This window comes from Crocodylus siamensis, chromosome 1, assembly GCF_052110815.1.
Source record: "Crocodylus siamensis isolate JL-2025a chromosome 1, ASM5211081v1, whole genome shotgun sequence".
Taxonomy (NCBI): Eukaryota; Metazoa; Chordata; order Crocodylia; family Crocodylidae; genus Crocodylus; species Crocodylus siamensis.
Window position 1 is genome coordinate 417,087,564 of NC_143395.1, and position 24,177 is coordinate 417,111,740.

General features: G+C 45.5%; 1 protein-coding gene across 2 annotated transcripts in view; it reads right to left on the bottom strand.

The window, feature by feature from the left end:
* Positions 1 to 24,177, bottom strand: part of RAB6A (RAB6A, member RAS oncogene family) — an 80,391-nt gene that overhangs the window by 8,539 nt on the left and 47,675 nt on the right. The window contains exons 2-6 of one of the 2 annotated variants that reach the window (XM_090030795.1): positions 21,379 to 21,437; positions 14,824 to 14,877; positions 13,048 to 13,153; positions 11,013 to 11,124; positions 9,613 to 9,706 (exon numbers count right to left, since the gene is read on the bottom strand). In XM_090030795.1, coding sequence (XP_089886921.1) covers positions 9,613 to 9,706; positions 11,013 to 11,124; positions 13,048 to 13,153; positions 14,824 to 14,877; positions 21,379 to 21,437 — 425 coding nt within the window. Of the gene's footprint in view, positions 1 to 9,612; positions 9,707 to 11,012; positions 11,125 to 13,047; positions 13,154 to 13,223; positions 13,330 to 14,823; positions 14,878 to 21,378; positions 21,438 to 24,177 lie in introns of both variants that reach the window. The other variant, XM_090030794.1, reaches the window with a different exon arrangement.

Here is a 24,177-nt window from a genome sequence, read left to right on the forward strand (position 1 = left end):
CTGCCTTTGTGCATCCGACTGTTAGCGTCTGTATGGAAAAGCCACTGAAATCAGTATGACTGTTGGCACAGCCACCTATCTACGTGCAGCCCAAAGTTAAGAAAGAAGAGCCCTTTGGGTCAGTCGCGTGTGGCTGTAATCTTTCAAGCGTGGGGCTACACACTGCATAGGGCTTAGCCTCGTCTGTCCGTTTGTTATCACTCTCCGGTACTGAGCAACAGACTACACATGACGTCAAGACAACAAAGCATTCCCCACCTCACACTAAGCAATAGCACGTCCTTGTTCTAGATGCCCCAAAATCCCCACCGTGCATGTGCATTCACTGCAAAGAAACCTGTTTCATCCAGGCCAAGTCAGGCAAAGATGGCTTCTGTTCCAGTGTGGGCTGCATTTAAGTGGAAGCAGAGGCTTGCATTGGAAAAACAGTGTCCCATGTGCCTGAACCACACAGAAGCAGGTTTTGGAGCAAGTTTAACAGAATTCCCTAGACAAACTGAGAGCAGTCGTGGACAAAGCACGTCAATGTTTCTGAGGGTAAGTACTGTTTATCAACACTGGCAGTGGGAATGGGATCCAAAAAGAACGACTGTTCCTCCCCAGTGTGGTAAGGAGGCTGGACAGAGTTTGCTGTCCAGCACCAAAATGATACACATTAGGCAAAGAGTAAAGCTCTGCTTTTGGCAAGTGGGAGTCCTTGAATCAAAGCATCCAGCCAGGCAACCACTCTCTCGTGACTGCCAGCCAACTTTCTTCTGAACTCGGCTAGAGAAAAAGAACAAATCTCCAGCTCATTTTTCCTTCTAGTTCAAAAATGCTCTTGTGAGCATCCTTCCTTGCCAAGCACTTGGCCTGGCTAGGAAGTATGAAGTCTGGGTGAGAAAGTCTCCGAGTCCCCAGAACCATCTCTCGTCTCTCTTTCAGGGCTGGCAGGATATTTTTTGCTATCCAGTCCCAGCTATTCAGGGGTTGTGGCTTGGCCAATCCCATCATTTATTTACTTTTTACACTGAGTCTACTAAAAACCTTTCTTAAAAAAAAAAGGAGAGAAGAAAAATCAATCATCCTTCTGAAGATTCACAAGTATTTATAGCCAGTGATTCAAGAAACTAATTAGGCTCCCATCTTCTCTGCCTCTAGCAGTCTTAGAAGTCTAGTATCATCTGTGTGCCCGGCTCCTCCAGAATCGCAATGCTTTCTTCTCCTTCAGCAGTGACCTTGAGACAAGCCACATATGGTCGCACATGCTACTGGCACTTTCTGAATCCACTGCTCTACCAAGTCTTTGCTCCTGCCAGTGTTTCTTTTACCTTTAACTACTCAACACAATATGCTTCTTCAGTGGAGTCCTGCTAAACAAAGTCTCACATCACATTGCTGCCTCTGGGACAAACCTCTGGATATTTGATGGAAATGCACTACTAGACAGAATTACCCAGGTCAGGACTGGTGTCTCATCATCATGGTGACATCCAATTTGAATACAGGCAGTCACAATCTTAAGGGTCTGCAAGTCTCTTATAGGTGCTGGATCATCCATGAGAAGAAATGGCAGCCTCTGTTCCCTTGTAGCACCCACATGTGGCCCCTTCATAGATTTTCATAGATTTCATAGACATCAGGGCTGGAAGAGACCTCGAGAGATCATCAAGTCCAGCCCCCTGCCCAAAGGGCAGGAAGTCATTTCTATGTGCTTGTCCACACCATGGCTGTGGTATGGCCTGACTAGGATGGGTTTGCCCATGCATGGGTACACAGTGAGATTGCTAGTCCCTGGTAGCAGTTTGCCAGAGATGGATACTTGACAGCAGACACAGCAATCAACAACTAGGGTTGGAGCATTTCAGTAGGTACGATGTACTCAGGTCTGGCGTGGCCAGAACACGCTGCAGGGGTGGTTTGGACAAGCCCTACAGGTCCAGATCTCTGCTGAAAGACAGGCCTGCTAGCTTTACCATCTCCAATGCAGCGAATGCGAGAAGCTTGAATAGCCCAAACTTTAGACAAGAAACAGCTCCTCCCCACATTAATTTCCCTGCTTTGGAGATCTTGCCGTCTCGAAAGCACCAGAAACATTTACGGCGACTGTAAGAATCAGCAGGGCTCCGGGGTTAGGAAGCTCAACGACAATCATTTTCTCTCTCAGCCCCAGAAAGACCTTCCACTCAGAGAAGACGTGACAGAGGTGTCAAGAGAGGAGATGCTGGCACAGAATAGAAAAGCAACAAGTTACCAGCCAAGAGCATGCGAGGAATGCAATGAAAGGGCTGAGCTGCTAACAAAGATACCTCTCAGCAATCGCAACACTTAGCTACCAGACCAGCGGGCAGCAAAGTGATGGGGAGAGGAGCTGGCAGTCCCCAGGCCGAGCTCACCCCATGCAGAGGCGTTCACACTGTGAAAAACAGGTGTCAAGTGATATGCGAATAGAATGATCCTTTTACATATATAGTGCTGTTTTACTTGCAGTGCCCTTAAGGGATTCTCAAATGGAGAACCCCAGTCTCTTCCCACATAAAGCTCCCTCTACTGTTTAACTTAGACATGCTCAATCTGCACCTCTTCTTGCCCCATCCATGTAACAGGTCATAAATGTCTGCTGGCTTCAGCTTCTGGGCCACAACTCATGTTAGGGAAGAGACCTTCCTTGAGTCCCAGAATGGGCTTCTATGCCTAGAGGCAGAGCCCGGGTAACCACAAGTGATCTAAGCCCCGTTCCTCCATGGGAATTAAGCAAAACAAGTTCCTACACAAGCAGAATTAATTCCTGTCTGTTCCTCTGGGTCGTGTGGGGCTAACCCTGTCATTCATCTTATTCCTGTCTGGGGAAGTTGGCCAGAACTGTTACAGGCTCAGAAGAACTAAGAGACCTTTAAAAGAGCCTTGGGCAAAATCCCAGGCAAGGTGATGTTAAGAAGCTACGAGGTTAAAGGTAAATGTCTATGGCGGATTAGAAGATGATCAAGAGAAGAATGAAGAAAAGATCTGTATTCAACAAGCTAATGGATGGGCATAATGGGGTACTTCAAGGATCCACAGCTGGACCAGCATATAGAGGATCAGCAATGATCTGGAGCAGGACTGCCGAACTTGAGTGGCCAGGGGCTGCACATCCCCCAGGCCAAACGCTGCGGGGGGTGCTTCTTACTGCAGAGTGGGTACCCCTGTCAGTGGCCCCTCACCCTGCACATAGCACCATGTGTCCCATACTGCCCCAGGGCAGCGCCCTTGCCATCTGCTAGCATGGGGCCGTATATGACACATGGTACAGTATGGGACACTGTGCTGTGTGCCTGCCCCGCTGCACAGCATGCCAAGCTCTCCCCTCGCTGTACCATGCTGGTACACCGTGCGAGGTTCCCAGGTGCCCTCCTTGCTGCCCGGTGTCAGAATCAGCCCATGAACTGTGCCACCTTGCCCTACACACCCAGGGGTGGGGACAGGCATTGAAAGCCAGTGGAGGGAGCGGGAGCCTGGAGGAGCAGCAGCAGTGACTGGGATCAAGAGTTGAGGGGGTGCAGGTTAACCCCTTGGAGGCCATGTGCAGTGTGTGGGCCAGCAGCTGAACAGCCTTGATGTAGAGAATGAGAGAAGGGAAAAGATGGATGCAGCAAAACTTGCCGACACAAGTAGTGTACAACAGCTCAAAGATGTGCCTTGCAAAGCAGTTACTATGAGGTACATGAGTATGGATCTGCCCCAAATCAACTACTCTGTGGTGTCCCCCTCTCCCACCCTACGTACTCTTGCCCTGCAGTGGAAGAAGCCTAAATCCTAGGAATTTAGACCAGGTTCACTGAGGTTTCATCTTTGCCTTGCCCTACACTGCCAGCTCTACCAGACTGCTACAAGGCTGAGCAAACGTCCTCTGCTGACCTGCTGAAAGCCACTTTGAGATCCTAAAGAAAGGAAGAGTTACATTAGTGAAAAGGAGAAGTGCTTCCCTTGCCAGCGCAAGACTGGCCCCTCCAGCACATTCCTTAACACCGAACGTCAAGGTCACAGTCAGTTAAAATTAAGATTTTTCTTTCAAAAGAAAAGAAAAAAAAACCAAAAAAAAAAATCAGTTGATGGGAACCAATTGGATTAGGGCATTTGAACCAAGCTGTTGACAGCAGGGATAAGCGTTTGAAAATGCAGTAATCCTCTTCTTTACATTATGGCCAGGAACAAAATTAAGCCTCTCACTCCATTTTCCCCCTAAATAGTGGGAGTAATAAAAAGGGAAACTGGCAACTAAGGAAATCCACTTTCCCTTTTATTAACCTTGGGGCTTATCAGCTGGAGCATGTGTGAATAAATCCAATTAGGGAACTTGATGGTGATAGCTAGAAAGCAGGGTTGTACGCAGGGGCCTCAGTCCTTCACAGTATCTTCTGTTCCTACAGCAAGATAACCGACTCTGCCAGACTGAAACATTTAACAGGCAGCTGCATACACGGGGGGAGTATCCATGCCCTTCTGAAGGCAGGGAGAGAAATGCCAGGGCATGAAAGAGCAATGGGCATGACAAAAGTCTTTTACCCAATACTGCTCTCCCATTTTACCTTCCTGGGTCCTCCACCCCTAGCTCTGACCTAGCTCTTCTATGGCCCAAGCAAGAAGCCCCAGCCCCTTGACACTTCAGTCACCTGGCTTCCCCTGCTCTCCCTGCCCCGTGACAGCTGAGCAGTCACTAACAGGATATGGACATATCCTACTGTACACTGTATCCCATCCTAATGTCCACTGGTTTTGTTACCAGTGAGCTTTTTACCTGGATCAGGAATGGATAGACAGGGCAGCTATCCCAGGGTAGCTCCCAGTAGGTGGTTATTGCTCTCATATCACTGGGGAGCAGGTATTAGCTGATTAACCTTTAGCAAACAGCTACCTCGATGGATGAGAAGCGATGGCACAAAATGTTGTGACTTACCCCCCATAGAGGTTCACCCCCATTCTCTCAGGGGTGGCTTCACTGCTGGATTTGGTGGAACGTAAGCAGTGCTGGGGTCTCTAGGTAGCACTTCCTTTAGACCGAGGTCTCAACCCTTTCTGTCTGTGACATCCCCTCTCCCTTCTAGCCCATTCAGCCATACGGGAAGGGCAGGGAAGTCAGTGCCCACGTTGAGAGTCTGCATGATAATCTGTTGCCTCAGTGCTGCAGGGACCAGAAAAGAATGATTTGCCCCAGTCCTGCTTCTTGGGCACAGTGGTATGATTCAGAGGGCAATTCCTCCCCATCGAACAAACAAAAATGAAGGGATGGTAGCAAGGGCCAAGCTGCTGAACTCTGCCAGCTCTGTAGACCAGGCTGCTGCCCTTGAACCCCAGCCATGAGAAACCCTTATTGCTAAATGCCACACCAACCAATGCCACATTCAGCCTGTAGTTCTTCCATAACATAGGCAGAGTGCACCACGTGGATGCTTTAAAGAGACCTCGCTCATGTATCCTAGGCATGAAACAGGCTAAGAGTCAACAGAAAAACACCACAGGTCTGATAGGAAAAAGCAAGTCTCAAGACTAAGCCCTGCTTAAGGTCAACGAACAGATTAACTATTCTGCAAATCAAAGTTGCAATCATTCCTCCCCTCAGACCTGAGCTCTCAAAGAGACCGAGGGACCTTTGCTGAACCGCCCTTACAGGAAATCCAGGGCAGGACGAACGAATCATTTCACTTTGATGCAATTATTTTAGAGGAGCGAGTGTCCCCCTGCTGTTCACGTGCTATTGGAAAGTCCATTCTCCAAGCCACGGGGCCTGGCAGCCCTCTTTTCCAAGGCAAGAGTGTCAAACATAGAGGATCTGCATGCCCAGAGAAGGCTGTACCTTTATCCAAGTTTCTCTCCCAGCCATAAGAGAAAGAATCTGTGCTGCAGGCTCACCTGCCGACCTGTAGCTAAAAGGAGGGGACTTGTCCCATCAGCTGATTTGGGAGATCCCTCCTTCAGGAGAGCAACAAGTGAACAAGGAGATGGAACCACCAGGCTACTGGGAAAGCCTCTTGTATCCAGACCTCCAAGCTAGCATATCTGCCAGCCACAAGGCCTTCCCAAAGCCTGAAAGAACTAGGGTTATTTAGTCTGGAAAAGAGACAATTGAGGGGATTTGTAAGTCTTCAAATACCTGAAGGGCAATTGGAAAGAAGAAGAAGATCAGCTTTTCTCTGTAACAGTAAGGGACAGGACTAGGAGCTTGGCCTCAAGCTGCAACATAAGAAAGCTAGGTTGGAGATTACGAGAGACTTTGAGAGTGGTCAAGCACTGGAAGGGGCTACCTAGAGAAGCTGTGGTATCTCCATCCCTGCAACTTTCAAGAGCAGGTTGGACAGACACTTGGCTGGGATGTTTAGTTAGGGACAGTCCTGCCTTGAGCAGGGGGCTTGACTAGATGAACCCATTGAGACCTTCTAGCTCTATTTTCCTATAATCCTAATGCACCATAAGGTGCGAGTGTCGCCACCTTAGAAGTCAGGGGTACTGGAAACAAATGACTGAAAGATCTAATACTACAAGAATAGAGTTTCTACCTAGCTGAGGTTACCCACTGTTCCAGCAGAGCAATCTGCACGTTCTCCTACTCCAAAGGCAGAGCAGAGTATACAGATACTGGAAGATGACTCTTTGATAAGGGTGGATTGGAAACAGAGCTGTAGCCTGCCAGGCCTCTGCGACTGCCTAGACGGCTTCTGAAGGAGATCCTGACAACAAACCCAGAGCTGGAACAATGAAGTTACAAGAGTCCAAACAGTGTGAAACATTTTGAATGGAAAAAGATCACTTCATATTGCTTAATCGATGCACATGGGTACTATGCAACACCAAAACAGCATGCTATATAAGATGCTAAAGTCTGAATTTCTAATCCCAAAATGGACAAATGAATGATATGCCACTGTTTTAAAAGTCCCTTATAGTCTAAAGATTGATATTCAGCACTAAATGACCTGGATTTTTTATATAAATGCGTTTCACTTTATATAACCAAATGTAAAACAATTTGACACTTGAATCACCTTCCTGTAGGAAGATTAAGTTTGACAGTAATTATTCTGCAGAGCCAACACACAGCACTTTATTATGAACAGAAGTTATCAGTCAGAGGAAGGTCAAACTTGACTGCCTCCATTCATGTTGTCTTAGTAAAAACAGTGCTTTTTGCAGACCTAGGACTTATACCCATCACAAGTTTCCCTACTTTGTTTAGAGAAGAATTTCTGTTTGCACCAAAGGAAAATAATCCAAGATTATTTGAAGAAAAGCACAGAAAATGGAGAAGCAGGTGATTAACTGAAGAGTCTTTTCTATGGAGACTATGGTAGCAGGTACTGATTAGACTGGAGAAAAACAGAAATTGCAGGAAGGTTCTTTCACAGAATTGGAAAAGCAGCTTTAAAAAAGACCCTAAAAATTGAAATCTGTCTTTGATCAAAACCCAAAGGAAAATCCATCCTCCAGTTGTCAAATGATCTCTCTGGGCTTCTTTGGTCTTAGAGGATGGCACACAAACAAAATACAAGGTTAGCAAGGGCATGAATTTATAGGTCCTCAGTGGTAACTGCCTGTGTGAACGTTCTTACCAGTGATAAGTGGAGTAACTTGCCCCTCAATAACAGTGGAGCTAGAGCGTACAAGAAGCTGAAGTTTGTCTTTAAGACATTAAATGAAATGGATCTACCTTTCCAGTACAATCAGCTATATGATCATTGTGGTGTGGTCAGTATAAGTGCATTGTTTTATTCACTACAATACTCACATTTTATGTCAAGATGAAACTTAGATATATCATAGAAGTCTCCTGCCAGCATAATCTTCTAAACTATTGCCTGCATCGAGGACCCAGCTTGCAACTGTCCAGCTGTCCCCTTCCTAGGTGTGGTGAGCATATATTATCCAATAATTTCTTTCTTGTCAGAGGAACAGCAGGCCATTGGTCTCCCCAGCTTTGATCTGTGGTATGATGCATCTGGCTGGTTAGCACAGGGGGCACCTATATACATGCAGCGAGGCTGCTTGGATGCGCTATAATTACAGCATGTTGGAGCAAACCTGATTAAGCAAGTCTGCTGCAGCACGGTAATTGCTGCACTCTAGACTTCAGCATAATGTGTATTAGCTTACCTGCACTGGAAAAATGGTGGTGGGGGAGCTTTAACTAAAGCTCGTTCAACAAGCTTTAGGTCAAAGCATGCCCGCTGCCATTTTTCAGTGCAGGAGTGCTGATACACGAGACGCTCTGGGCGCTTTGCTTAGAGCAGCTCTTGGAGCTGCTCTAATTAAAGGGCTGCACCCCTCACCCCCAAAAGCCCAGGATGTCTTGCAGCTGTAGTGTATTAGGTGACCCTTCATACATGTTAGGAGTGGAAAAATGTTAGGACTCTGGGTAAATGCTTTCCAGTGCAAGGGACTTGGTTTAAAGGCTTAGGAATGATTGTTTGGAATGGTTTAGCTAGGGCTGGCTCCTGCCTTGAGCAGGAGGTTGGACTAGATGCCCCTGCTAGCCCTGCTTTTCTGCGATTCATTGTTCCTTCCAGTCCCTACACCATTCCAGCCAACACTCAAAACAGCATCAGCTGGGTTTTGAAGCCTGGACAGAATCTCCCCTTCATTAGAGAAGAACTGTGGCCTAGTCCCACTCCAAAAAAGGGGTCATGTATAGAAATATGCAGTCACTACCATTCTTCATCAACAGTGAAAACAACCTGCATAGCTCATCCTATATAAGCACTACACTGTGCTCACTTGATTCAACCACCATCTCCAAGCCCAAGTTAGAAATCAAGCTCTGGCTGGAGAACGCAGCTTGGTATCTCCTGGATTTATTTAAATGGATTTTCTCTTCACAAGGCCTTATGAACTGTGGGCCTTCACACTTAGCACCGGGCTTAATTTGCTTTACGTTTCAAGTTGACTGCCCGTTTAAGATATGTGAGAACTAGCTGCTGTTTGACATACCGAGGGCACTTTGTAGCTGAAGTATTAGTTTGGCAGTAGTACCAACTACTAATTAGTAGTACAGCGGGCATTAAAAGCATCATTTGACAGTATGGTTTTTAATGAGCTACATCCCATCTTGCAACATAAAAAAACCTCAGCCGATCAAAAGCTGCTACATCAGCCTGCCCGACTGGGAGGTCTTCCAGTAGATTTTCCTCTATCCAGCTGCAGGAAATGGGGAAATTTTCCAGAAACATCTACATTTACAGGCCCTTCCAAATAACTGCACAACATTTAAGCCACACTGGGAAACACCATTAAGTCTGACTGGCTTGGGCAAGGTCACACAGCCAAATAGTAGTGTAGTCACAGGACCCAAAGTCCCAGCCATCATAACCTGTAATGCTAGCCTTAGAGCAACCAGACTCTGGGAACGAACAGTTTCAAGCCCAGATTCTTCCTTCTGCCCTGAGATGAATACATGAGATTTACCACTTCTCCTTCTACCTGCTGTGCCGCAAATGACCATTTCAAACTGAAGGCTTATCTGCTGAACATGGAATGGAGAATACATGTCCCAGTGTACTTGAGCAGGCTACTCTATTCCCACGGCCAAGGAGCACTCCATGTTCTGGTTGATCATGCAGAGAACAAGCACTGTAGCTCAACATACGCTGGCCGGTGGTCACTTACCTGTTTTACATTGTATCCTGCTTTTGCACTAGTTTCAATGAACATTACATTCAGCTCTTTGGCTTTTCTTTCTCCTTCCTCAATGGACACTTGCCTGGGGAAGATAACAGGGCATTAGATGCAAAGAAGCAAACAGGCTGACAAAAAACCCACCCCTACCCCCGCACCAGTTATCCACTATAATGCAACCAACAGATACTCAAGCTGGCTGAGGACAGCTACCACTGTAAGAATTGTACTATACTTCAACACGAGTTGGGTTTCTATACACCTAGTTCAAAATGGCAGACAGTAGGGCAGGGCGGCACCTTAGAGACTTACTGTTTTTGAGAGGCAAAGGCTTTTGTAGACAACCACCTACTTCACTGGATGTTACAAAAGCATCAGTTCAAAATAGCAACTCTCAGCCCTTTGATGACAAAGTTAGGATGGTTGCTGGCTGCTGAAGTCCCTTGCCAGGAAACTATACTTAAACGGCTTGATCAGTTCTCTTTTATGGGTTACTCTAATGAGCAATGTTTAGCAAAGCACTACTATGTTAGGTTTTCAAGCTATTATAAGCATTGGCAGATCAGTTTTGAACATCCACGCTCAGTCAACTCAACAGCAAAAGACTTTGTTTCAAGGGTCAAAGGGAATCTACAGCAACATGCTAAGGGACTTAACACATCCAACCTGACAGCTTTGCCCTGGGCCCAAGCTTACAACATATTCCATTATGATACAGGGTAAACTGTTGTCAGGATATTTAGTTTTTAGCCCAGTCCAAAGATACAATAACGGTATATTCTTAAGGGTACTACCATTAAGATGCCATACATCCGCTTACACCATGAACAGGTAATAATGTTTAAATACCAGTACAAAAGTCACAAGCATTTGATATTAGTGCGGATAAAAATTCCACTCAACTTACAGTTGTAGTCACTCAATTCAAGAGAAATTGTTCCTTCAAATAAAGACCCAAGCCAAGTGTGGACTTCAAGTGTCATGATGTTTAAGGGGGTACAAGATCATTTAAACTCAATGGTGTTCAATCCAGATTATTACATTGGAGCAGTAATAACCTAGTGTACTGATCGTCGCTGATGCTGCTTGTTATTTTTTTATTTCGCTCAACTTAAAATTGGGCCAATCCTTTCCCTGACCATGCTCATTCTGTTTTTTCCTTCAAAGTGCAATACTGTGTGTTCACAATCAAGACAAAAAGAAGTTTAATGTTTTAAGTAAAATTTAAGAAGTTCAAGACCGTTTCTATTCATCTCATCTTTGGTATAAATCTAAGCAAATTAAATTTTAGATGAAAAATGTACTTTTAAAAAAAGAACGCTCTCTGAGGAAAACTGCAGCAGACTGGCCATAAAAGTCAAAAACATGAAAAAGTGAGTTATTTGCCATACCTCTTATCCGCTAGATCTGTTTTATTTCCCACTAGCATAATGATGACATCACTGCCCCGTTCCGTTCTGACATCATCAATCCATTTTGTGGTTTGCTGGAATGAGTTTACATCTAGCAAGAAACACGACAATGGGATGGGTGTCACTGCAAACAGTCTTTTCAGATCACCGTTAACATGTGTTCATAAGTCTTCATGTTCTCTGGAACTGGCTTGTTAAAACTATGACAAATCACTGATTGAAAATCCTGACTGCAGCCAACCTAGTGGGAATTTTATCACTGGTTTCAAGGGGGCTAGGATTTCACTCTTTGCCTTTAAATGCACCTGTAACAAAACTTAATTCAATTATGTGTGGCCTTTAATTGAGGGCACAACCTAAAAAGACTTTACCACAGTTTTAATAGCAGTTTCCATTTCTTTGTAACACAGAACACATCTTGTGTGTAAAATGGGGAGTCGGAAAACACTGTCATTTGCTCTAATATCTTTATGACTTAAATATCAAAATGTAAGCATCGGCAGCAGGAGATCCTTACAGCATCTTGGCTTTTTGCAAGCATTTAACAGCAATTATGCACTTTGGGTTGGTTAATCATTGTGCAGTCCCTGGTTTTTTGTTTGTTCTCTTAGCAAAATTTGGGTTGGGTAATATTACCAACAACTTCTTTTTGCTTGAACACCAACCTCAAAAAATTTCAGAATCATTTGCATCACACTAAAAACATAAATAAAGCTTAACCTGTCCTTTGGCACTTTATATTTGCTAAAAAATCCTTTCTTTTTGGATTCTAGCAGCTTTAGTAAAATAAATATTTAAAAACTATAAAGCACAATTTTTAGGAGCTAGGCATTAACTACTGATGCACCATAACCTTGTTTGCAACACTGTGTTCCAGGGGAAAAGTGAATTGCATGGCAGCCGTCATTAAAGAGTTTCTATTGCAAATGAATCTGAGATGCCAATGGCTTTTCTTAGGCTTAAACAGGGAGATCCCTGTTGCAATTCTTGGCAAGTGTAGTTTTATTAATGGCTTAAATTGTATAGCAAACATACTGCAGGTCTTTGCCAGTTAAGAGTCAGGCACTGGCCAACACCATAAAGCTTTGCTTTAGTACTTAGGAGTGCTGGACCCATCAGGTCAGTAGAAATCTGAAGTTCACAGCTAACCTGTAATTTTAGCTTAATTGGGGAAAAAAAAAAAGTGTGCTTACGACAATTTAAGTAAGTTTGTAGCTAAAAAAACCATAATTCCTGCCATACTTTTCTAGTACTTATCCTTTTTATTCATAAGCCCATTTTGCATTTGTGTTGATTCAGACTATTTCACTTGGTCACTACCCAGTGAAAAAAATAAAGAACGTCTGAAAGTTGAAATTTCTCCTGTAACAAAGTTAGGTCTCTTCAGAAATTAAATTCATTACGCTTCCATGGGCCTCTAACCAAGTCTTGGGGGTGGAGGAAGCAGTAACATTTTAGTCCTCAAAAACGTACGTACCTTAGTAAAGAATGAAAGAGCAAATTGTTAAAAAAAAAGGGCAGAGACTTAGTCATGGAGCTTTACAAACTGTAACATGAAGGTGACAGATTAGAATGGAGATGAAAACATACATCCTTCCCCAGCCCGGGCCCGCATTTTGGGCAGAATGGAGCGAAGCAAGCTGCAGCTAGCAGTGTGAAAGCTCCAACGTGGAAAGTTCAAAGCTCCATAGCCAGGTGCTTCAGGTGTTTGAGACCACATCAAAAGATAGAGGTGATAGCCCAAGAAGAGCCGGTAAAGCACAACAAGGCCAGGCAGTGCTCAGGGCTTTAGATACGTGATAGGAAAGGGTTAAAACATTCTTTTTGCATGAAGGTGGATTAGTCAGTCAATTTATTGCTGTTATCAGGTGCTTGGTTTAAACTAGACTATGGTATAGGAAACACCGCTCATGCCAGAATGAAGAACGAGCACATGACTGTGACAGGGCATGCAAAGCCGGGTTAAGAGGATGAAAGAGCAGAGTATTAGAAATGCAGAATTCCCCCCACTCACTTGTGATATCATAAACAACAACTGCAACAGTGGAGTCACGAATGTAGCTAGGAATCAAGCTCCTGAACCGCTCTTGACCTGCTGTGTCCCATAATTGCAACCGTACCTAACAAAATCAGTCAAACAAGCAAGAAACATAAGAAAAAAAAAGGTCAACCCCGGTGCAATATACCTACTTGTGATATCGTAAACTACTACGGCGGCAGCCGAGTCGCGGATGTAACTGGGAATGAGGCTGCGGAACCGTTCCTGACCCGCAGTATCCCAGAGCTGCAACCTGATCTGTGGGGGGGTGGTGGGAGAAAATTAAAGGAAAAGCCAAAACTGCCACTAAAAATAAAAGAATAAAGAAACTTTACTGTCTTTTTTCTTTTCTTTTTTTTTTTTTTTTAAAAAAGCTAAATAAAAATATAAGAGTCATGCAGCAGATTGTTTGGGGGCTGGGGGTAAAAGCCGTCTCCCCCACCGTGCCCTGGCTCCAGCAATAGCTAAATTAGTGGGGTCTCTCATCTAGAAAGATGTTTGGCTTTGCTTGGATTCCCTCCCCAGGTCCAGAGGGCAGGGAATGCAATTGCTCCCTTCTCAGGGTGGGAAAATCCAAGGTAAATTTGAGGTAGATGCTAGCCTATGGAAGCCGTTTGTGGTTTGCTACTATTTTCCCTGCCACCAGGGCACAAGGGGTCGCCTCTGGAGACCTGTAGGGCAGGTGGGGGTTGGAAGAATCAGACTGAAGGCCACTTCTAACTGAGTCTGTCTTTAGCTGCTGTCAAGCCATTGGAGCAGCTGCTAATGTGCTTTTTTCCAAAGAGGAAAAATGCTAGATATTAAGCCACCAAAAAAAGGAAAAAAAAAAAGTTTAGCAGCAATGCAAAGGAACGCTTTGGGAATCACACGCAGCCAGAGCAAGCTGAAATTTCTTACCATCCAGTTCCTAAAAACAATATGCAAGATACTCTATAAACAACATACAGATCATATGGGAAAGACATTCAAAGGCCTGAAATGCTTTTTTTTTTTTTTAAAAAAAAGAATATGCTCGTTGTCGGATCATTTTAAATCCAGTCACATTCACTGTGGGTTTATCCAATACCAGAAATGTACGCATTGTACAAATATATACACTGCAGCAGCATTTCTTAATTAAAGATCTGAGCTAAATTTGAACCACAGTGTTAATGTCTGTGGCTCGCTGATTTAATTTCAGAGACTGGGGCTATGCTAAACAGAGTAAATAAGCATAAACTGGTGGGTTATATTTGCAGCAAAAAACTCTTCCTGCTTAAGCAAACAGGAATCGGGTGCAAACGTAGGGCTCCAGGCATGATCCAATGTGTAGTCAGCTCCCAGCTAAGCACCAGAAGTATCTGGAGGCAAGAGGAGCCCTCATCGGATCTGAGAACTTTTCAAACCCTGCCACAGACAAGCATTTGCCTGACTCTGCCCCGACCTCTGCATCATCGCCCAAAGCAAGGACAATTCAAGATGGGATGCCCCGACACACAAAAAACCCACCACTACATCCTCTTGAGAGTCACGAAGTACTCGCTACCTGAATGGTTAAAGAAAATTGCCTCCATAGTAGTCAGCCTCTACTAAGTGTAGAAGCAAGGGACCAAACCCAAGCCATTGATCTCTTGCTTACTGGCATACTGGGCCAGTTCTAGACCGCCAAAGCTACTGCAGAGCCCCATGCGGCATGCCGCCCTCCTGACAAACCACCCCCCCAAATTCTTTCCAACCAGCCAGAGAGAACTGGATGATAAAAATCTTACTCACGGTTCGATCCTCCAAGTACATGGTTTTCGATAAAAAGTCAATGCCAATTGTTGCCTGTAGAGAAAAAGGAAGTTAAAAAGTCTATTTCAACTGGAAAAAAGAAAAGATGATCCATTTTTTGTAAGGGCGTTCAAACAGGAATGTCAGAAGAGAATCTGGGACAAACTGAAGTCAGGGCCACATTTAGGACGTAGGGTCTTTGGACTCGCAAACGTGCTGGGCTTGTTCCACTTGAAACCTTAAGGTTCTTAGTAACTGAGTTAATATGCAACAGGAGTCAATTACTGCAATAGTCTCATAGCAGCGCAAGATTACAAGATGAAAAACGTTACGTGTTTAATTAACATTAACCACACTGTGTGTACACTTCAGCTGTTTATTTCCCTCCCCATCCCCCAGCAGATGTGTTCACTTGCAGAGCTTGCTTTGTGCACTTAGATATTACTGAAGCTACTAAAAATATTCCAGCCATCAGCTTTGGCAAAGGAAGGGAACAGCTCTTAACAGGCTGCGACTGCCCTTGTAAAGCTGATCCCAAAGTCTCTGCCCCTTTGGTACAGCTGTGTTGAATAGTTTGGGGATAGGGAGATCTCTGTTGCAGGCTTGTGTATTCCAGCTGTGTGACTGACCTGACACAGTGGTTACTACTTACTTGGATGGAGAAAGGTTTGTTGGACTGTGCTTTAAAAATGGTGCCAACATTAAACACCATCAGTGAAGCCAAGACCCAGAGCACAGTATCACCTGGTATCAACTGAAACAAGATCAAAAGGTAATCTTCCTTGCACTGGAGCAGCAGTTTAGTCCGCAATACCATGATAATCCCAATTCTACTGATGCTTCTGTATCACAAGAACAGTTCCTTATTACGGGATTTAACATTTTCCAGTAGCTTGCCCCCTTCATCTTGGATTGCATATATGCAATCAGCTGGCCTTCATCAGTGCATGAAGATAGCTGCAAAATAAAATCCGCGTGATCCAACTCAATTTCCCTTGGCAGCTCGCTGCACAATGAAATGGGTTTCCCTTGCTAGAGTAGGCCAGCAGGTGTCAGGACACTAGAGCAAGGTGTATAAAGAAGAAACAAGGGTATAATCCCAATGCTGAGGTCCTGCAAGCTTTTCTACATCACCAAAAGAGAAGGATGCCAAAGCTACAGAGATAAAGCAGCCAAAATGCACAGACTCCCCAGGGGAGTGGGGGGGAAGAGCAGCAGACTGATTCAGTGAAACATTACTCCCAGCTTCACTTGCTAAACAGTTCTGATAAACTATATTAAAAGCTTGCCACGGAGAAAGCTCCCCTCTCCCTGAAATTTTATAGATTCCCCTGTGCCATCTGAAATTAAATACAAAGGGAGAAAAGCCTGAAAGCCTTACACAATGCAGAAGAGTGAAGATGACGCCATCATAATATCAAGTACGTATGAACGTTTTTGGGGCAGTTGCAGTGAAACCTGTCCAAGACCAAGTCTGTAAAATCTGAAAAACTTCTAAGGTCTTGGCATGCCTTGTGGGGAATTATGAGCATTGAGTCTGTTATAAAAGTAGAAAAATCATGGAGCAGAGGAGTTGAAACATGGTAGAAAGCATAAAGCAGACAGGCTAGGAACCTCCCCCTATAAGATGCAAAAAACTGTTTAAACTGGAATATTTCCCTGTCCCTCAGGTTTCCTTTGTGTTCCAGGACAGAGGTTTAAAAAGCCTTTCATTCATCGAAGATGTTTTCCCAAAAGATGCAGGAAGATTCAGTAGAGAAACAGCGCAGACAGCCTGGGGGCTGGGGCTGTTCTTACATGAGTTGTAATAATAGTTTAGCTGAACCAGAAGCTCTCTCTCTAATAATCATGTCTCGGTGTGCAGAGCAGCTCCTGACAGTCTGATCTGAAAGACTGGACATTTTCCTCGTGCTGAGACTGGTCGATGCCAGATGCTCAGGGACCTTGAACTTGGAAACCACTGAAAAGCCTCCTTTCAAGCACATGCGGGGCACCAGCATGGTTTATACAAACCACTTGCCCACGGTCACAGGGTGCACTGAAGGACATTCCTCAAATTAGTCCCAGGCTTAAATGATGAGAGGACAGCAGTAGGGCTGTTTAAACCTCTCTGGAGTCAGAGGTGAGACATTCAACATGTCATTAGTTCATCTTGACTAATGAAAGGACTTGATGACTTGAGAGGTTTTTGCCACCTCTGATTCCAAGGGCAAACAGATGGGGCCCCTGGGGCACGGTGTGAAGTTGGTGCGGATCCTCATCTCATTGTGCCTCCCCCTGGGGCAAGCAAGACAGCCAAAATGCTGAGGGTCAGGGCGGTGAGAAGCCCTTTTCAGCTGGGTGGGAACGCCAGACTCACCTCTGCAAAACTTCTTGACCCACAAGGAATTAAGCCTGGAGACTCCTAATGCCCTTCCAATCCCACCCTGTAAACACAGGGTTATGCTAAGGGCTGAGCATGGAGCTGATGGCATTAAGGAAAATTGTCCTTTTACTCGTGAAGGTCTCTCTTCTCTCTGAAGGGGGTAATTAGAACATTACAACTGACAGCAAATATTTCGAGTCCCCCATGACTTGAGCGTTTCATTGGCAATGTTCTCTACTTGGAGCATAGGAAATGACTCCATCTAACGCGGCACAATAACCTGTGGAGATATAACGAGCAGAGGCGGGCAAGCCGTCTTTGGCCAGATGTACAGCTCTGGCCATATTGGAACGATACAAGGAAGTGACAGCAGAGGACGAACACAAGGATACAAGCACGCCTTGAGCCACAACCTCTAATGCAGTAAAACTTGTACAGCCATCCAAAGACAGAGGCTGTGCCTCCCGTTCAAACTCATGACAGAAGGAAGATAAGTCGCCTCTGGGCTAATTCCCAGCTGCAGACAGACTGGGAAAGCCTGTAGTGGGGTTTGGCAGACTTGGAAAAGTTAGGATGCTGTAAAGCTTCAGGGGTTGCTATCGGACATGAAAATAAATGGAGATGCAGATAAGTAAAGGGAGAGCAGGCCCCATCTCTTCACATAGCAAGGAGTTAATGAGTCGGCAGGTTCCACAGAAGGCGCATTGTGAGGCACAACCAGACTGAACTGGAAGAGAAAAAACCCTCTCCACTTTATCCATGTAAGGATTTACACCGCCTCCATCAAGAGAATGCGAGCACCTGGCCAAGCATTTATTCTCACAGCACCGCTGCGCAGCACCGAAATTTCAGTGCCCCCACCATTTTACAGACTGTGAACTGACCTGCCCAGAGTCATATGGGGAGCCTGTGGCAAACAAGGAATTAAACCAGGGTCCCTGATCATGCCCTGTCCATCCCTACACAGATTTAGGGGAGGACCATTGCTATTGCCTGGCAAGTCTTCTCACACAGCAGCTACAGAATACCCCTCCAGGAGTTCCCACATCGAGGCTGTATTTGGCAGCAGAGCCAAAACATGCCTTTGGAGAAGAGCATCATTTACAAAGAGCACACGAGAAGCAACGGGGAAGCGGTCACTAAGTTGTCCTTTAAAGATACTGCGGGGGTTTTCACTCTTTGCTACTGCTGGCCTTTCATTACCACCCAGCAGCGAGGTGCATCTACATGGCTGCCTCTTTCAGTCACTTGTTGCTCATTCACACTGGGAACCCTCTGCTCAACTGTGAGCGCACACAAGTGCTGCTTTCCCATAGATCAGGTTATGAATAAGGCATGGGTCAATAGGCTCTTACTTTGCAGCACAGGAATAAGACACCCACAGAAAACATCAAGTCCAAACTTCCTGTGCGGTAACTGATGCCGACATGCTTTTCTGCAACTGGCTGTGGCAGGATTCAGAAACAGGTATCCAGGATTCGTTGGAAAGGTCCAGAGAGATCAAGCTGTGAGTCAAGTCTTCTCCAGCTACAACTAAACACACTGATTACAAGAGTCTGGACTAGACTTGTGAATGGGCTATACTAGCCAGAGCTTGGCATGGGGCATGAAGGAATCTGGTTTCTCCTTCTGACACCAATATGTGACACGACCTTGTGACCCAGCGCCATTACAGGTCCATAAAAGTGTGGAAAATGTTCCCTATCTCAGAGTTGTTTGTAAGACACTGGGGTCCCTAGATGAATGGTACCATACAAATGTCTGGCAATACTTAATGAGGCATGCCAATGACAGTTAAATTGAAGCTATTTGATAAGCTCCTAAGACTCCTCTTGCTGTTTTCAGTCCCACTCACTCGCTTTGCAATCATTTAGTTTGTCATGGCGGACTGGCCTCCTGTGGCGACAGCTCCATTATCATAAAACACTGAGGGTCAAAGCTCTCCATGTGAAAACTAGGACACGTGTTCCACAGAGAAAAGAGCAGAGCTGAACGAGAAAAGTTCCGTGGGAAAGGAGAGTTGATTAAATAAAAGAACTGCTTCAACACGTCCATGTAATTACAGCGGCCAGAACTCGTCAGGATGTTTGCTCCTGGGGGAAGCTGATGTAGGACGACCGGAGTACGCACACGCCACAAAAGCTCTGCTAATGGGAACCTGCATTTAGATCCGACCAACTTGCCTAGCAGGAGCGATGAGAAGTTATTGGAGAAACAGGCAGGAAACCGTTCAGAGGAACATAGTAATCGATAGATTGTTTTTTCCCTAAACTGTTCTTATTCAAATCTTAGTCAAACAATAAGTTATTTAAAACCTGAACAAAGACCCAGCATTCTTCCAGGCATGGCCTGTTTCTCTTAAGAAAAAGATCAGTACATGGGGAAGCGGCTGCACTAAGTCAGTCATGAAACATGGGTTTGTTCTGTGAAGCAGCTCTGGGCAAGTGATACTTGGGTTTCATGGCCACTGGAGCAAACACGTCGAGTCAGCAAGCAAAACCTGGTTCTCTAGGCTGCACACCCTGTAAACTGTCTAGGATGGAAAAAGTTGGGTTCACCCTCGCTCATTCAGCAGCAGTAATTCTCACACCAGAATTTCAGGTCACCCTGCTGAGAATCCAGCTGAGGCCTGCAGAGCCAACAGTTATAGAAGCAGGTTAGCAGTCATACCAGTGTAATTCATACTGCAGCTCTTCACAGAAAACACTTCCAAAGTACCTTTACCATCCCCCGCAATCACTTTGACCAAAGTCTTCCATTACTAACAACAGCCCATACCCTATCAAAGTCAGGAAGGAATCTTACCCCATGGTCAGATCAGTCTAGACTCGATGCGTCTACATGAGATGCTTAATGCGCAGAAGACTAGTTCTACTGCGTATTAGCGCGGTTGGCATTAATGCTAATGTGCAGTACAATTATGCTAGTGTGCACTAGCATCACATAAAAAGTGTCTATCTGCACTAATGTGCAGTAGCGCCGATTATGGCGCATTAAGTTAGTACCCGTCACTGCAGGTACTAAACTTAATGTGCTGCAATTATGACAAGTTAATGAACTTTAGTGCAGGGGGCTGGATCCAAAGATCTTGCAAGGTCCCTTCCAGCCCTTACAATCTATGAATCTATGAACATGCAGACACACCCACCGTGGGGTTTTTTGCTTTTGTCTGTAGGAGGGGGCATGGCCTCTTCCTGGGATCTCTTGGAAGTATATAAACCACCTTTTTATGGAAGCAGGGCATAGACTTCTATGGTCCCCCTGCTTTACCTATGGCATGTCAGGGCATTTTGTGTTACACTGTGTCAGGATCAACTGCAGTTTTAGTAAGAATTTAAGAATTTTTATAGGGTGATTTGGATAGGGATGATCCTGTACCTCAGGCTGAACTAGATGACCACCAGAGGTCCCTTACAGCCCTACTTCTCTATGATTTTATGATCACTATCAGTCATGGCAGAAGTGCTGGACATTTCTCTTTTAAACTGAGGTGTTTGCCACAATTCACATATTGGGTTTACAGGTTGTTGCAAGCTCTTTAGTTTAGCTTGACTGGGCAGACTGCTTTGAAACAGTCAGGGTATGCTTATACCAGCAGTGGTGAGGTTTTTCAGCAAGCATGCCATGAGTTAAATACAAAGCATGAGACAGTGCCACTCTAATAATCATCCACTGCTGTCGTGCTCAGTGCTACCAAATCCCATCACCACCAGGACATAACACTGAATTTTGAAGCACCTACCCCCAAAACACACACACACAGACTTACGGTAACTCTGGGAGCATCAACAGGAACAACTGGAGTTCAGTGTCACTCTATTAATATGATCCCAGTGATTGGTAAAGGGATGGGTTTTAGTCTATGAAGTTTTGGTGGTACGTAATTAAAGGAAATTGCAGAATTATCCAAAGAGATGAAGCCAGCTACATTTCTTGGTGATGGAATTGCCCATTTATATCACAGGAATCATCTTGGAGAAGGGCTATGCACTGTTGCTCAACTCCTCAAAGCATGTTCTAATGTGATATAAAGATGCCAGATAGAGGGAGCAGTTCCACATGTATAAAGCTTTAAAATACAGCCAGAGCTACTTGATATGGAAACCTTTGCCCACTGAGGTCATGGGAATCCTCATGCAAGTAGGGGTTTGGCAAAATCAGGGCCCAAAAGAAAGAGTGCATCATTTTACCTGGTAGGTGTTGTCAAAGCTGTCATACATGAACCGGGTGATCAAGGAGGTTTTCCCCACTAGGAGAGAGAGAAAAAGAACAATTTTAGATACCAGACTGGAACAGGAAACTCCAACATTGTCCCAGTATCCCCAACAAAAGGGGAAAGCTAGGAGAGGTAGCAGTGCCAAATCATTACAACCAGACAGTTTTTCCCTAAAGTGAATGATCAGATCAAATGAGCTATCAAGGACCAGTTTACCCAATTTTACTCTTAAAACCTGCTACACAAATGAAAGACTAATGAAGTCCCTAGCTTAAGTGCCGGTTGCCACAAAGCCATTTAAAAATTGTAAAATGCACAAGGCTGCAAAGAGAAGGGAGCCAACTATATCATGAATATTCATGCCACGGTACTCAACGATGAGACTCATGCCATCGTATCCGTACTTGAATGTGAACAGGTCACCTGTAGTCACTTCAGTTCTCAGACAGATCATGCTACACCCATCTTCACGACCTGCACCCATTCAGGAGAAAAGATTATGCTGGGTGAGGTGATGAGCCTGTATGCCATTTACTCAGATGCCTGAATAGCATCTTGATCTTTATCATTATCTGAGCTTCACTCCACCCTTTGCTTCAGCATCCACACTTTTCCTGGTAGCCTATAAATACCTGTGCTCTATTAAACCAGTTCCCATGTTCCACCCTGGTGACAGCGGCACTTCAAGACAAGCAGGTGTAGCTAGTCTTAAACCTACATCATGCCCTTGTTAATGGCTATTCAACACTGAAGGACAGGTCTGCAAAATAACTAGGAAGCATAAGCAGGTTTTCCTCAGCCAGCTTTAATCTAGGTGGCTGTGTCAGAAAAATAATTGGGAATGGGTCCATTAGCCTAGAAAAGCCTGGGCTGCCATATCTTACTATCATTCGTACCAGTGAGGTGGCTTAAATATGTCCGTCTGTGCTGGAATCTCACCTGCACAAAATAAGCATGCAGATACAGTAGGGGTGGGCAAGATATTGCCCATGAACCATATCTAGCCCGCCAATTGATTCTATTTGGCCCATGGGCGGGCAGCAGCTCTGGCTTCAGCCTTTGGTGGCATCGCAGGGGACTCTGGGCAAAAGCAGCTGCACTCACCTGGCACCGGTGTCCCCCCCTCAGGATGGGCTAGTGGCGCTATGCATGCCTGCGGCTTACGGCTGGCAGGAGCTGGCCCAGGCGTTAGGACCGTGTGGCAGCTGCTCCGCACCTATGCCCAGGGGCAGCAGAGCTTTCTCAGCACCTCCCACCAGGTGAAGCCCCAGTCCTGGCCCCAGCTCCACCTCCATCTCCACTTCCACCTCCTGCCTTGCCCCATAGTGCTGCAAGCTGGCCCAGCCACGTGCCACCTCCCAGCTGCAACCAGCATGGCTCCCATCCCATCTGCCCCAGTGAGGCTGCCCCCAGCACTGCAGGGCTGTGGTTGGGGCTCCTCCCGGGGGAAAGGGAAGCCCCTAGGCTGCAGGTGGGCAAAGCCTGGATGGCCCCGAGGAGGAGGTGGGGCAGGCTGGAGGGGGCTGCTGGGCTTCCCCAGGCTTTGTGAACATGTGTGGATGGGAAGGGTGGGGGTGCAGGCAGCTTTGGGGTGCAGGTAGCTCTTGAGGGACACGTTGGGGTGCAGGCAGAAACAGGTGCTTCCTTGCGAATTGGGGCAGCGGGTGGCTGGGTGTTGGCATGGCCCTGCTGGGCATGGGGAAGTCCTCCCCCTGACTGAGTGTCTTGCCTCTATATACACTACTCATAAAAACAACGCAAATCAGGACAAAAATCATTTTTTGAAATAAAATTAAAGTGTTTTATAGTAGATGTTTGATTTTTAGCATACATTTTGATTTTGCTTTTTTAAATCTACAATTTCTTAAAATGATTTCACCATCAATTTTATGTGCGAAGCTCTCAACAGCTTGCCCAAAAACTCATTAAGTGGCACTCCAGCAGAAATAATTGCCCACCTCTAAGAAACAGCCTAGGTTTATTAGTGTCTGTGCTTCCCTACCATTTTAATCTAATTTCAGAGCATGATGTAAAGTCAGGTCTCCCCTGAGACACAAGCAGGAAATATGAATGCTAAGGCAGTTATTAAGCCAGTCTCAAGCGACCCATCTCAGTGGCCAAGCTGGGACAACTTGCCCCTCCACCCCGCTTTTCCCCACTTTATCATGCAGACCACTTCCCATTCTTGTGCCATCTCAGGCTGGAAGGAGCCATCAGGAAAAAACAGGAACTCATTTGAAGCTGACGAGACCCTGTTTCCTTCCTTATTTCAGTCTGGTGGTTTAAGTGATTCCTGCAATTAGTCTGGGGGGAGGAGGGCTAGAGAACAGAAGAAGAGAAAGAGGAGCTGTGCGCCCTGCATGCTGCCCATCCAATGCCACTGCAGATCAAAGGCAGTCAGATCTGCACAGAGCAGCAGGGCCCAGGTATCGCTGTTCTGCTTCTAAAGCACTCAGTAAAAGCCAAGAAATGTCCCCCTCCCAGCCCCATACGCAAGCAGCAGCAGCAAACAATGGAGACTGTAGAGAAACTAAAAGTCAGGTAACTTGACCATCTCATCACAGGTCTCTATGACTGAGGATCCCCCACCTCCCAGCATAGCATTTTGGCTAATCCCCAGGTGCAGCAATTTCTATTATTGCTTTCTTTTTGAACCCAGCTCTCTTTCAGGAAAGCCGAGCCACCAGCTTCCAAACCGGCAGCTCCTGGCACAGACAGCTCAAGTCAAGACACGACTTCCTACATGAACTTTTAAAGCGTGCGCCACGCTGCA